The following is a 12,793-nucleotide window of genomic DNA, read 5'->3' as shown; positions in this document are numbered from 1 at the left end:
AAGTGCTGGGGGGAGCCTGAGGGAGAAAGGGAAAGGTATAAAAACCCGGATGGACGCGGCTTCAAATCCAGTCTTGGTATATCGAAATAAGTCAACGACTCAATACACTCAATACATGTCTGCAAAATGAAGTTTTCTCTTGCTACCATCGCGGCCTTTGCCAGCGCTGTCTCTGCCGCTACTCTTCCTTCGGCGTTCACCCTTGTTGCTGATGGCGGCTACACGGTCCTCACTGACGGCCGTAAGTACTCTGGATCTCTCTACATCGAGCCATAACCATCTAACACATCACAGAGTACCTCTACGTCGGCGGCAACACCACCTCCAACGAAATCGCCATCTGTAAGACCTCCTAATCCCCCAAACAGCTGTAGTCTCCTAACAAAACCCAGTCCACTCAACCCCCGACACCGGCGCCGTAACCTTCACATCCAAGAACTCCGTCCCAACAGGCTGGCAGAACCTCTACGTCGTAGAAAAGGACGTCCTCCCCGTCGGTCTGACGCGCCCTCACTCGGGCGCCGTCCCCGAGGGCGCCAGCATCAACGACTTTGGCGTCACCGACGATGGGTACTTTGACCATGCAGGCAAGGATTACTTTGCCGTCGATGGCTACGGGAGCAACCCGCAGAAGACGATTTACTGGTATGGATCGCATAATAGCGAGTACAAGGCTGTGAGCTTGTGGGTGAAGGAGTTTAGGGAGTAAACTCGGTTCTCATTGGGAAGTTGGAATCGTGTAGATATAACTAGGGTGCAGTGGTTTCTTCAGATTAAATGAGTCGCAGCAATAATCAATCCGTTCCCTTGTTATTCCGGTCCCTTTTGGCTTTCTTAAAGGCCTTGATCTTGTCTTCCACGGGCATATTGGCGAAAAACAGCCCGGGAAGTCTAGGGTACTCATTGTAATCCAGGCCCTCCTTTTTCATCTTTCCCCAAATGTGTGCTATCGTAGGTGTGTCAATTATGGCTATTGTTTGGCTCACCGGTCTCCAGTACTTCAGCTGCTTGCAGACGCTGCATCGACGTCGTGGAGCTAGGTATCTCGGAATTCTTTCAATGGTCCACCTTGGCCGGACATCTATCTGCGTCGTCTCAACTTGGTTTTGTTTGCAGCCGAGGCAAGCTATCTTGACGACATCAGGGAGGTCCTGCGATTCTGTCCTTGATCGAATAATGTACCCCGCCCATGCTCCGCCAGTGTCCTTTGGTGCATTTTCCAACTCCCCTCTGCGAGCCATGATATGCTTCTGCCAGGGATTTGCTGGGATCAAGGCGGTCCTGCCTGAGCACTCCAGGCGCCCACAGCCAGCCTCGAGGGTCTGACAAACATAGACGTCCGGGTCTCTTCGTGCATAATATGCAAACCAAGTGTCGTGGACTCTTTTGGCGCATTTGCGGCAATTTAGGTGCATTATTCTTCGATGGGGATCCGTAGGCGGGCCAATCAGGTCCTGAATGGAGGACTTGCGGGTCTTGCATACATTATAAATATATGCCTCCGCGACAGAGTACGCAATCAAGATCACAGAGCCAGGTATCTGGGCTTCTCCGAACCGATGAAGCAGTCTGAAGGATAGGACAAGCTCATCATTCGTACTGATGGGCTTGCCCTGGATCTTCAGACCTTCTTGGCTTTGAATCCAGCTTGTTAAAGCTTCGGGTAATAGATCAAACTCGGCTATTGAAGTCAGCTCGGAGTATTGAAGAGCTAGGTCCGTGGGTATAGTGCTGGGCAAAGAACACTCCGTCCTGAGTGCCAGGTTAAGATCCGAAAAGGTGTCGTTCAGCCGCCGCATATCCGTGTCGTAGGAGATGACCTAATACCAAGGTTAGCATCTTTGAACTTGCTGTTGGTAGGCGATAAGTACTCACTTCTGGAAAGCCTCCCTGGGCAGTGGTATTGGCTGTCACCGGTGCCACCGTTCTCTCAATCTCCGGTGCGTATTTCTTGTACGTCCCAAGAAGTACAGCTCGCTCGCCGAGTATCCATCTCCTTGAACAATTCCGGCGATGCTATTCTCAGTTGCGCCAATACCTCAGCAATCAGGTGCTCCTTGGTTGCCCTTTGCTCAGCCCTAAGGCGGCCGTACGCACCTGGATTGTGTTGATGCTCGTAGAGCCCTGTGTGGTATGTAATCCCGCCTAGCCTTGCGGCCACGGTCAGAAGCAGATCCTGTTGTCTTCCGTATAGACTACGCCACTTCCGACCGCTTTCGCTAGACGTTGTCCTATAACAAAAGAACTGGGGATGGTATACGACAACGACGAATCTTACCAACTGGCCGTTCTCGTATTCCAGATGAAGAGTCACGTCTTTGTACTCCCCCCACAAGGGGAGGGGCACAAGGTCGACGCACTCGAGCATCCTCTTCCTAACAGACTTCCCCCAGCAAATCTCAACGACGGCCTTCATCTGCCGGCGTAGCTCTAGGGCGAAATTCTCGTGAATGTGGCGGACCTTGTCGGGATAAAAGGAGAGGTAGATCTCGGTCTCATCACGTCTCGAGACGTGATCAAACAGGAAACAATTCCCCGACGAGAAGCCGGCTTGAGTCAGCTGGTAAATTGTCGGGCTCGAGGGGTCCTCCGTGATGGCCTTGTATGGATCCTCGACGTGGAATGTCGGGTTATGGAGGTGGCAGGCCACCGGCGCATCCAACGATCCCGCGGGGGGGATCAGGAACTCCGGTGGCCTTGCCACCCCCAGCTCCCTCCAGGCTAGGGTCTCCCGGGCTTTGAATTCGTCAAAGTTGTCCTCAAGATTGTAATCCTCCTCTCTCGTGATCGCCGTGCGGTTCTCCAAGCTCTGGATTGCTGCCATGACTTTGGTCAAGCCGGCTAGCTGACCCTCGTCGAGGTGCTGTTCTGGACGTTCGAGGAACAGATTTCCATATAACCGAAACATTGTGAGGGTATACCGGAAGCAGAGGTGAGGTCGCCGGGTCGGGTTTTCTGAGCTGTGTGTTATGACGCGAGACTGCAAAAGTTGAGGGGGAAAGGTGAAGGAAACTACAAGACAGAGTCTTGGGGGCTCTTGAAAAGGCGACTGTTAGAGAAGATGCTTTATCCCGCGGGAAATTTTCCCCAAGTCAAAAAAGGTATAGTTGAAGATATATGTGCCATGTCCTTGTCTTGCGCATTTTCACAGACCAGATTGTAAGTGACTTATGGTCTATTCTTTGTTTGCTCTATACAGAAGCTTTGAGGCATAGGTAACAGCTTTATGTTTGTATATAAGAGTTTAAATAGAACGCATGGCTATCTGGAAAATATTCCTGAAGAGGCCCTGGATAAGTCAGGGTCATACGGGCAGTAAATATATAAATGCGGACAGATTAAAGGAACCCGTGATGCTGTAGGAAATACACAGGGCTTACTTATTTACATATCTACTAGATCGTACAGACCTCCTAGACTAGAGCATACTACGCAAAAAGTAAAAGCCAGATCACATATCAAATGGGCCGACTGCAGCCCGACGGCGGCTGTTGAGTGGTTTGCGACGAGTTTGGTTCTACATTGACGGGCAGAAAGTAAGGGAAGGATCTGGGGCACACTTGAATCAGAGAGACATGACATGAATGGAAGCTTTATTATAGCTGCATTGAATTATCCTTTGCGGCCTTGGTTGGGCATATGGTTTTAAGCCCTGCCCTAGACGCGTTCAGTAATCGGCTTGTGTATTCGCACAAAACAGTGGGCGGTTCCAATAGGCTTGGGATATGGGAGCATGCTTGGGCGACGACTTTTCAACAATTGCCCGATTAACTCAGTTGGTTTAGAGTGTGGGACTTTTACCGCCTTCTTCTGCCGGTTATCCCAAAGTCGGGGGTTCGACCCCCCCATCGGGCGTCAAATTTTTGGTCTTTTCAACTGTGTTGACAAACCACGTGACTGACTACCTTTCCATAGCCTCATCCGAAGCTCCTTTGCGAATACACGCAAATATCCTCACCGGACAATATTAATTTATTCTTCATAACCTGGTGTGTTCCGTCTATATAAGACGCATACTGAGACACTTCTCATCAAATATCTGATCTTTGTTGTCAATGCAGAGACAGCCCAAGATTGTTAAATAGCGCCCGAGATTCGGAATTTTCTTATTTTGGATTCGGGCTCTTGATCATAATACCATACCATGGCCAAATTTTCAATGCTTGCCCGGTTAGCTCAGTCGGTAGCAGCGTGCGGCTTTTATCGTCTTTCTTGGTCGGTCACCGCAATGTCGGGGGTTCGAGCCCCCCATCGGGCGCATGATTTTGTTTTTGTTTTTGCCAATCTCTCTTTTTTTTTCCCCCCTTGGTTATTTATCTATCTCAACCTCCTCCCTCCTCCAGGTGCTTGGGCAGCAAAATTGGTCTTCCTACAATAACTATTGCTCGACGGTGCCTGAGGTATCCTAAGGCGTCAAACTTGACTCCACCCTCTTCTTGCCTGTTGAAGCAGAGCATGATGAGTGTTTCAATCTAGCCGCGAAGATGGCGGGTCGTTTCAAGCGGCTATTAACAGAAGAAAGATGCGTCGTCATCAGGCATTTTTGGACAGCCAGTTCAAGGCCCAAAGCCGCAACAGACTGACCCCAGTCCCTTGCTAGGGCAAACTCTGCACAACCAGACCATCGCACTCGAAGAAACCGGAAATTAATGTATCACTCCCCTAGACGATCTCCCCCCTTCGCGACTAATCAGGACCGTTGACATTCCTTCATCGCCGGGCGGTTGACTCGCCGGAATGCAAGGCACGGCGAACCCAAGGGATGCGACAGCAAACGGCAATTAAACAGCATAGCGATCGATGTCTCTGGTATGCGATATTTACAGCCCTGTGTAGGAATGCCCACAACAAGCCCAGGCATTTATCTCGCGCCACCGTCCTCGATTGTCTCTTTCTTCTTCGACCTCACTCACTCGATCCTTCTCTCTCACGCTCTCTCTATCAACCCCCTCAACCAAGAAACCCAGACAATCAAGATGAAGTTTACAACCGCCATCGCCGCCCTTTCCGTTCTCGCCGCCGCCAGCGCGTTCCCCAACCGCGGCGACGCCCAAAAGGACATCAAGTTCCCCGTGCCCGACGGCATGACCGTCAAGGAAGGTAGCTCCAAGTGCGGCGACCAGGCCCAGCTCTCCTGCTGCAACAAGGCCAAGTACGGCGCCGACACGACCGTTGTCGCTGATGGCCTTGCGGCCGGTCTGCTGAGCAACTTGCTCGGCGCGGGCTCTGCTGCGGAGGGTCTTGGTGCTTTTACCGAGTGCTCGAAGCTTGATCTTTCGCGTATGTTTGCTTTCTATGCTCTACAGGCTATTGCCTATTATGAGTATGTGTGGGTTGGGTATGGTATGCTAACAGTTTGGGACAGTCCTCATCGGCGTCGAGGATATCCTCAACCAGCAGTGCAAGCAGAACATTGCCTGCTGCGCCAACAGCCCCGGAAGTGCCGTGAGTTTCCATTATATTCCTACGATCAGACTATGGTGCGAGAACAAGCTAACGCAAACAGGACGGGGATCTTATTGGTGCTACGCTGCCCTGCATTGCTCTTGGATCTGTTCTCTAGATCCTGACTCGTCGTTTCTGCAACTAGCACGGAGGACGGAGTTTTGTTCATGTACCCTATCTAATCAGGCTCTCGAGTCGTTAATCAACATCGTTTCGCATTACTCGTACTCGTAGCCGGCGGGCGGATCATGCAGTATAGCTGCGCAATTAGCATACCCAGAAGAAGACTTTCGCATAAGAAGAGCAGAGGATAGAAAGAGAAAGCAGGGAGCCAAACATACCGTACAAATATCCTTCCCGTCGACACACTCAATCTCGCCGACCCCCTCAAACCCCAACTTTTCGTAAATCGCCAGATTCGGCATCCCCTTGGAACTCTCCAGATAACACGGCATCCCCTCCTCATCCGCTCTTCGCGTCACAGCCTCAACGAGCCGCCGCCCAACCCCGCGCCCACGCAGCTCAGACCGCACCGCAATCACGTTGCAGAAGTAGTACCCGCGGTCGTCGTCCCAGATCTGGGCATGTGTTTGCGATTGCAGCGTCTTCCACTGTCGGTAGCGGTGCAGGTGCAGTCCGCCGCGGCCGGCGTAGCGGATGTTGGCGAGGAGTTGGCGGATGGACAGGAGGGAGTCTTGGATGCGGGTTGCTAGGGGGGTTGTGGTGGTGGTTGGGGTTGGGGGGTGCCACCAGCAGATTCCGAGGATGCGGGATTCGGGATTCCGGGCTTGGTTATTTGTTGTTGTGGCTTTGGCGACGTAGATGGGGGCGTTGATGGAGAGGCCGTGGAGGAAGTGGGCGGAGAGGGAGGCTGCGTTGCGGGCGGGATTGTACTACACCCACTTCTTTTGAGTTCTAGGTTTGAAGGAGGGAACGTTGAGGGGGACGTACGGTGTCTTGGTCAAACATGTAGAGGAAGAAAGGGTCGTCCGCGAAGACGGTCTGGATGCATTCTACGGCCTGCGGAATGTCCGACTTTGTGAGCGGGAGGATCTGGATGTCCATGGTTAATTCTTCGAATCAGTGATTATTTACATTTACGCTTCATCGAATCGCTACCTATTAATATTCCAGTACACATTATCCCGGCTAACCACTCCTGGCAGTTCTATGCGGCCGAGCATCACTGTACAACCTCATGTAAGACGCCTTCCCCACGTATCGATCGCCGGCCTCACATTAGACCAGATCCGGCAGGTGGTGCCGGAACCCCGCGACTCATTGGTACCAGCACCAGCGGCCGCGCCGGGCATATGATCAGTCAGTCAAAACTCAGGCGGATGATGACGAGGAACCAAGAGCACTCAGCAAGGGAGCGGATCGCGCGCCATCAGCGTCAACACTTGCTTCCCCTCGCCTCCCCATTGCGTGTAGTCGATCTCCGCCTCCTCCAGCGCCTTCCACCCCATCTTTGCGTACAGCGGGAACCCCGGCGTCGTCGCTTCGAGGTAGATCCGCCGCTGCTGCTTGTCGGCAAGGTCCATACCCCAGCGGAGGAGGGCCTTTCCGACGCCGCGGCCTTGTTGGTCTGGGCGGGTTGCGAGGAATTCGAGGACTGCACCGGCCGGGGTTAATCGACCGGACCAAAAAGAAAAGAAAAGGGCGGGAAAAAGCAAAACCAGAAAACTGTTGGGATTGCATACCGATATCATCCTCCCGATAATACTTCTCCCCCTTCTCCTTTAGCACCTGGAAAAACCCATCGTAGATCCCGCGGTTCGTCCCCTCTGGCAGGGCCAGTTCCGCCCCGGCCTCCGCCGCCGCTTCCTCGCTGCCCAGCTGGCTGCCGACCTCTTCGCCCGGGAAAACCCATCGCGCGCACCCGACGATTTCACCGGAGTCCTCGTCTACAGCGGCGAGGACATGAGTCTTAGGGTGAGCGAGTTTCTGGAGATACCGCTTGCGCTTGAGTTCGAAGATCGCGTCATCGGCGACGTTGGAGAATGTGTTTTCGATGAAGCCTTGCCCCGCGAAGGAGGTTATGTTGATGGAGGCGAGGGTTGAGGCGAGGGATTCGCTTGCGTAGCGGACTTGGATGGGCATCTTGTTCGATGCCTCGAAGAGGAATTATTGTTGTTGTTTTCGATGGAGTTTTTGGGGATTTGGAGATGGTTGGAGCGGGTCTTTTAAGTTGGAGTGTTAGTGACGCGAGCGGGGAACTGGTGGTACTAGACTCTGACTCAAAAAATAAGAATGACTCCTCTAGCTATCATAACTGGAGGAATCGGATCATAATACCAGACTGACATCAGTTGAGAAGTCTCAAGATATTTGATTACCATGTACTACTGTACTACCTCTGTTTCTCTAGTTCAGCTTGAGCCGAGGTCCCTGGATGTCTCCCCGCTATGAAACCATGGCTCACCTATACTAGACAATGGTATGGAAGGCTCTGATTCTGCTTCGTTAACTGGTCCTCTTTACCACAAGTAAAAATCCCCTTGTCACTGGTTCATTATGGAAACTAGTCAACTAAAGGGAGAATCTCTCCATGACTTGTCATGAAACCTATTCTCCCAAGAATAGCTGGCGACGATACTATCATGGGTCCTCGAAATGCGCGAGCTGGAACATGCACATCATCCGAATCAACGCACTCTATGCCTGGTGAATGATCCCGTTTAGTGGGCTTGTCCATGCCCTCGGTCTTGTTCTCGCCCAGATACTTCTCGTGGATATCCAGAGGAACATGCAAACTGAGCATCTTTGGCCCCTTCTCCGTCAAATACGACTCGCCCTGCGGCTTCCCAGTAAGAGCCAGTTTCGATAACCCAATAAAAGGCTTCCCGTACCACCACGGCTGGCCGTACCTATCGCTCCCTGAATCGAGCGCCACCTTCCTTACCACCTCGCCGACATCCTTTATCCAGACAATCGTCGACATTCCGGGAGTTGAATGTGATCGGCAACCTTCCGAGGGATAGCGCTGAGTATTTGCGTATGGGAAGAGAAGGAATTGGTACAGTACTCCTCAGAATGAGCCAGACGGCTTGAGATGAGGGGTTGCCTGAGATTATTTATGGAGTTAAGAAAAGACAGGTCGCAAACGAGTTGATGGAACAGCCATGAAGTGCTGGACCATAGGATTGAGTGGCAGACCCGCCGAGTGGGGACTGATTGAAGATACAGATGGAGGCCGGCTTTGCATCTATTTCGCTTGTTGTCTTGTCTATAGACCCCAAAGCTACTAGGATCCTGGCCGGTTCTTGTTTGTATGCAGACGAGCACCAATGCAAACGGGAGCAATGAACTAGGATTTTCATTTTCATAGAATTGTGGCTCGAGATTTCCTATCACAGTTGCTAACTAGTCAACAGAACAACCAAGTACAGAGCTACCCAGCCTGATTCCTTCGATGAGAGCGATCCAGCCAGGCCAACAACTCAGGCTCCGGTAAGCGCAGCAGTGTGGTCCAAGATCACATTTCTGAGATACACAGAGAGAGTGACTCGTTCAATCATAGATCCCACGCAGCTGAATGGCGAGATGGACTTGATGCAATGTTTCAAGCCGCTTTCTCCTTCCAAACAATAATGGGCGCACGACAGTCCTCCTGCATCCAACCCAGTAACTTTGCTCCCGACTTTGCAACACCGTGCCAATCTCGAACGCTAACGAGCCTCGCCGTTGATCTTCCTTAGAAGCTCCTCGGTGAAGAATAAATCGAGAATCCTCGGACCCTGTGAAGCAAGAACAGACCTTCCCTGCGGATTTCCATCCAAGACTAGCTTCTCCACGCCACAAAACCTCTGGGTGAACCAACAAGGCAGGTTCTGCTTGTCCCGCCCAAAGGACATTCCTTTGCTGCCGAAGAAAGATCCACCGAATTGGGACCACGTGCTGAGCGAGAATCCATTGCTGAGGGCGCTAGGAATGTGAAGGACGTTGATCAGCGTCACAGTGCGAACGGGGGCTCCTTCCTTGGGAGTTGAAGGGAGCTTTAACACCACTGTTCCGACGCCAGCGACAAGTACAAGGTGTCCACACACGGCGCTCGTGCAGTGTCGTCCAAGGGCACGGTATTCAACAAAGGAGCAGCGGTCCACGGCGTAGTGGACATTCCCGAAGACTAGCATCCAGTCCCAGCAGCGTTCTGCGAGCAAAGGTGCTTGGGGCCTGGCGGGTTCTCCCTGCTTAAGAGTGACTTTGTCGGGGGGAGCTCCTTTCTCCTGGCGAGACGATTCCGGGGCCTCCGGCGCTTTGGAGGTTCCTGCCTGAGGACCAGCTTTCTCGCGGGGAGCTTCCTCCTGGGTACGAGGTCGATTCTGGGGAGAGGCCTCGGCCTTTGGAGGAGCTTTCGCGATTCTAAAGGTTGCTACCTGAAGGCTACCTCTCTCGCCGCCGGGTGCTCCTCTAGTTTGGACACGAGGTTTTATCTGAGGAGTAGTATTGTCGTGGACAGCCTCTTGCGCCTGAACGTTTCTCACCTGGTGAGAGGCTTCGACCCTTGGAAAAGCTGCTCTCATCTGGCGAAGAGCTTCAAGAGCTTCCGCGGCCTTGAGAATATCGTCATTCTGAGAACCACGTTCCTCGAGGGGAGCCTCCTTCTGGATGCGGGCTTTCTGCTGGGGAGCGGGAGCGACTTCGTTCATCTGGGAAGACATCCTTGTCATCTGCGGCGCCGCGTTAGGAGTCTCTTCCTCCTGGAAACGACGACCTTCATCCCTGATGGGAGCTTCTTCCTTCTGACGAGGAACTGCCGCAGCTTTGAAGGAGGTTTCTTCTTCCTCCTGGGAACCACGTTCCTCGGCGGTAGCTTCTTCCTTCTGGGTACGAGCTTTCTTCCGAGCTGGAGCTTCGGCCTTCTGGGGAGGGCTCTTCCTCTTCTGAGGAGCGGCTTTTCCCTTCTTGACCATTGTGCCGATTCGACTTTGGTGGTGATCTCGGCTCGGATGCGGATGCGTGGAGTTGACCTTGTTCCACGCAAGACTGGTCAATGTGGACTCGATGAAATTAGGATAGCAGATTCGACTTACCTTTGCTACCGGTTCCCAGTGGTACTGGTTTCCCGGGCTCGTGTTTCGTTTGCTTAGATGCTTCGATTGAAACCGTGGGTATGGCAAGCAACCCCGACGGGACTGGCTGGTCCTATTTGGGGCAACAAGCAGTAGACGCAGTCTGGCTGAGCTGCAAAAAAACAAAGCAAAGGTGCAAGAGAAGAAAGAGGTGTTACCAGTGTTATGATCGAGGGACAAACAGCTCTCAAAGGATGCAGCATCACTGTCACGTGGTCTTTGATGATTTTGCGCACATATTGCTCCGTCTCCTAGGCAAAGGCTTCTTGGGGAAAAGTGATTGTGTCTAAGAGGTTCTTACCATTTCTAACAATTAGCATGCCAAAACAGTCATGCCAAAAGCCTTGTGCTCCCAACAAAAAATAGGTACCTCATCGCCCATACTTCGCAAGCAATTCAGCCACCATCCGATAACCCCCACCCAGCTCAGCGGCTCGAATCCGTCCATCTCAACATGATAGACCGGCTGGGAATCCGGGTCTTTCAGAAAAGCCCCGGTAATTGGAACGGCGCTTTCTGGCGTGCTCGTTGCCGACGTGAGCGCAAGAAAACCACAGCAAGGCTGCGGTTAGAGCTGCGCCAGCAACACCGCCAATAACGCCTGTGTTTGGATCGGATCGGTTACTTGGACGTTCCTATGTTTGGATCGGGGTTGATGATGCTGATGCCGAGGAGGTAAGTGATGTTTGTGTTGGTACCCTAGTTGAGACCAAGACCGCCTTAACGTTGGGTTGCTACAGAATTGTCATTAATAGCATCGCGCATCTGTGCCAGGAGACTGAATCGGAAGGGATACTCATCCTCAGCAAGGTCGTAGCCAGGAGCACCTCAATCGTTCCATACCTCGCCCTTTGCATATCCTGACGTGCCGGGTTCGCAGCAGAAATAGCCGCCGCTGATATAGAGACCCCAGGTACTATTCGCGCAACTCGGTCTCGCCATCAGGGCTTCTGTGCAGTTCGATAACGGCGGATAGCAGGCAATGTTATATGCGTGCGAGCAAAGGCACCGCTCGGAGAGCAGACGCGGTAGGACTCAATGGTGACACCGCAGTCCTCGAGATCTTCGAGACACGAGTCGTTCTTCGTGGGACCCGGCCAAATGAACTTGCTTCTGGCATTTTGGTGATGCGATGTGATGTGTGATGGTGATGGTGAGTGGTCGGGCCGCGGACTGGGAATCTCAGCGACATGACTTGGGAGTCATTGAATCATGCTTTCAGGACAGGAGATCTGGGTCACCTTGGAAAAGGCCTCGCCGATTGACATGGATTCATCTCCGAGCGGTAGTCCAGCATTAGGGTGCGACGATCCCGTCTCCTCATTAAGGCACAATCATCGATGGCCCTCAGGACAGAGGACTCATGAATTCCCACGCCCAAGATCCAATCTGCTAATCGCGCCGTCGGCGGCCACTACAAGCCGAGCCGTCTACCTCGATGAGGCCGTTCTGGGAATTCTTGTTTCGCTGAGGCGCCCACGCTTGGGCTGGGTAAGCTCGGCTCCAGATTGTGGCTCACGTTGATCGTTGCGCTTTGTGACATGTAACGAAAGGTTCAAGAAGCAGGAGTTTGGACTGGGCGAAGGTATAGACTCCAGTCATCAAGGATCCATTTCTCAGCCCCAGTGAATCAGTCAGGGCTGGACTTTGGGTAGATACTCGGTGTAATCTGAACGTACTACACTTTCCCAATGCACAAGGCAAAGGTGCCATGACTATGCACCAGTTGGGATTCGCTTCATATATTTGGTCAAAGTATGTCACCAAAGAACCCCAGAGTTGGCACCACAAGAAAAAAAAAAAAAAACAGGCTCAAGTCCTGTGTTTACAGCACTGAATAATGAAAGTGATAGAACCATCCAATGTGGTGGTAACAATGACTCGTAAGTTCTGTGGCATGACCAGTGGAAATGTCGTAAGCTACAAACAACCACCCTAAGATCAATATATAGATTCCGGATGGCTATATTTTAATAAGAAAGATATAAACATCAAACCGGAATGGAAACCAAATGAATTCTTGATTTTGGGATTGATATTCCTAGTAAAATGTGTAAACGGTATAGTGTAGAATTATCATGTCATGTGCATTCATGTATCTATTGACGGCCACCTCCGCGAGCCGAGCTCCTCCTCGCCACCACCTCATCGTGATCTATGCGAGAGGAGCTGACATCCAATCTCTCAACCTGAACCAAAAGGTCATATATCGTACACATCCAGTATGTTCGAACAAAACGTGACCACGTCCCCCAACTCAAAGCCTGGCTTTG

The 12,793-nt window shown here is 52.1% G+C and overlaps 7 protein-coding genes and 2 non-coding genes across 9 annotated transcripts; 4 read left to right on the top strand and 5 right to left on the bottom strand.

The window, feature by feature from the left end:
* The first annotated feature begins 85 nt into the window (after nucleotides 1–85).
* On the top strand, nucleotides 86–805 carry BJX68DRAFT_8505 (uncharacterized protein). The gene is made up of 3 exons (XM_071049870.1): nucleotides 86–241; nucleotides 295–342; nucleotides 393–805. Exons 1-3 carry the CDS (start codon nucleotides 127–129, stop codon nucleotides 707–709), a joined length of 480 nt encoding a protein of 159 aa, XP_070905682.1. The 5' UTR covers nucleotides 86–126; the 3' UTR covers nucleotides 710–805.
* On the bottom strand, nucleotides 795–2,908 carry BJX68DRAFT_260407 (uncharacterized protein; the record flags this gene model as incomplete). The annotated part of the gene is made up of 4 exons (XM_071043878.1): nucleotides 795–1,820; nucleotides 1,876–1,950; nucleotides 2,039–2,176; nucleotides 2,279–2,908. The coding sequence occupies 4 exons, from the start codon at nucleotides 2,906–2,908 to the stop codon at nucleotides 795–797; spliced, it is 1,869 nt and encodes a 622-aa protein (XP_070905681.1).
* Nucleotides 2,909–3,761: 853 nt separating this feature from the next.
* Nucleotides 3,762–3,855, top strand: BJX68DRAFT_t8. The gene has a single exon. It is a non-coding gene; the product is annotated as a tRNA-Lys (tRNA).
* A 310-nt stretch (nucleotides 3,856–4,165) lies between these two features.
* Nucleotides 4,166–4,258, top strand: BJX68DRAFT_t9. Its single transcript has one exon. It is a non-coding gene; the product is annotated as a tRNA-Lys (tRNA).
* A 718-nt stretch (nucleotides 4,259–4,976) lies between these two features.
* On the top strand, nucleotides 4,977–5,563 carry BJX68DRAFT_251535 (hydrophobin family protein; the record flags this gene model as incomplete). The annotated part of the gene is made up of 3 exons (XM_071042400.1): nucleotides 4,977–5,280; nucleotides 5,366–5,445; nucleotides 5,507–5,563. The coding sequence occupies 3 exons, from the start codon at nucleotides 4,977–4,979 to the stop codon at nucleotides 5,561–5,563; spliced, it is 441 nt and encodes a 146-aa protein (XP_070905680.1).
* Nucleotides 5,564–5,647: 84 nt separating this feature from the next.
* On the bottom strand, nucleotides 5,648–6,510 carry BJX68DRAFT_260405 (GNAT family N-acetyltransferase; the record flags this gene model as incomplete). The annotated part of the gene is made up of 3 exons (XM_071043877.1): nucleotides 5,648–5,704; nucleotides 5,787–6,338; nucleotides 6,397–6,510. 3 exons carry the CDS (start codon nucleotides 6,508–6,510, stop codon nucleotides 5,648–5,650), a joined length of 723 nt encoding a protein of 240 aa, XP_070905679.1.
* BJX68DRAFT_222886 (GNAT family N-acetyltransferase) lies at nucleotides 6,496–7,613 on the bottom strand. The gene is made up of 2 exons (XM_071038054.1): nucleotides 7,149–7,613; nucleotides 6,496–7,060 (listed from the first exon to the last, which is right to left on the bottom strand). Exons 1-2 carry the CDS (start codon nucleotides 7,546–7,548, stop codon nucleotides 6,810–6,812), a joined length of 651 nt encoding a protein of 216 aa, XP_070905678.1. The 5' UTR covers nucleotides 7,549–7,613; the 3' UTR covers nucleotides 6,496–6,809.
* A 108-nt stretch (nucleotides 7,614–7,721) lies between these two features.
* BJX68DRAFT_222885 (uncharacterized protein) lies at nucleotides 7,722–9,089 on the bottom strand. The gene has a single exon (XM_071038053.1). It carries the CDS (start codon nucleotides 8,387–8,389, stop codon nucleotides 7,970–7,972), a length of 420 nt encoding a protein of 139 aa, XP_070905677.1. The 5' UTR covers nucleotides 8,390–9,089; the 3' UTR covers nucleotides 7,722–7,969.
* Nucleotides 9,071–9,477, bottom strand: BJX68DRAFT_222884 (uncharacterized protein). Its single transcript, XM_071038052.1, has one exon. The coding sequence runs from the start codon at nucleotides 9,300–9,302 to the stop codon at nucleotides 9,117–9,119; it is 186 nt and encodes a 61-aa protein (XP_070905676.1). The 5' UTR covers nucleotides 9,303–9,477; the 3' UTR covers nucleotides 9,071–9,116.
* Between the last annotated feature and the right edge of the window lie 3,316 nt (nucleotides 9,478–12,793).

Source organism: Aspergillus pseudodeflectus, assembly GCF_044049435.1.
Source record: "Aspergillus pseudodeflectus strain CBS 756.74 chromosome Unknown BJX68scaffold_1, whole genome shotgun sequence".
NCBI classification, from domain to species: Eukaryota; Fungi; Ascomycota; class Eurotiomycetes; order Eurotiales; family Aspergillaceae; genus Aspergillus; species Aspergillus pseudodeflectus.
This window is presented reverse-complemented; position numbering and strand designations above follow the sequence as displayed.

Bases quoted from the DNA above. Each gene is read 5' to 3' on its own strand.
- BJX68DRAFT_222885 (XM_071038053.1), bottom strand. From the start codon at position 8,389: ATGTCGACGATTGTCTGGATAAAGGATGTCGGCGAGGTGGTAAGGAAG.
- BJX68DRAFT_8505 (XM_071049870.1), top strand. From the start codon at position 127: ATGAAGTTTTCTCTTGCTACCATCGCGGCCTTTGCCAGCGCTGTCTCT. The intron at 242-294 runs GTAAGTACTCTG...AACACATCACAG, and splicing joins CACGGTCCTCACTGACGGCC to AGTACCTCTACGTCGGCGGC. The intron at 343-392 runs GTAAGACCTCCT...AACAAAACCCAG, and splicing joins CTCCAACGAAATCGCCATCT to TCCACTCAACCCCCGACACC.
- BJX68DRAFT_222884 (XM_071038052.1), bottom strand. From the start codon at position 9,302: ATGTCCTTTGGGCGGGACAAGCAGAACCTGCCTTGTTGGTTCACCCAG.
- BJX68DRAFT_222886 (XM_071038054.1), bottom strand. From the start codon at position 7,548: ATGCCCATCCAAGTCCGCTACGCAAGCGAATCCCTCGCCTCAACCCTC. The intron at 7,061-7,148 runs GTATGCAATCCC...CGGCCGGTGCAG, and splicing joins TTATCGGGAGGATGATATCG to TCCTCGAATTCCTCGCAACC.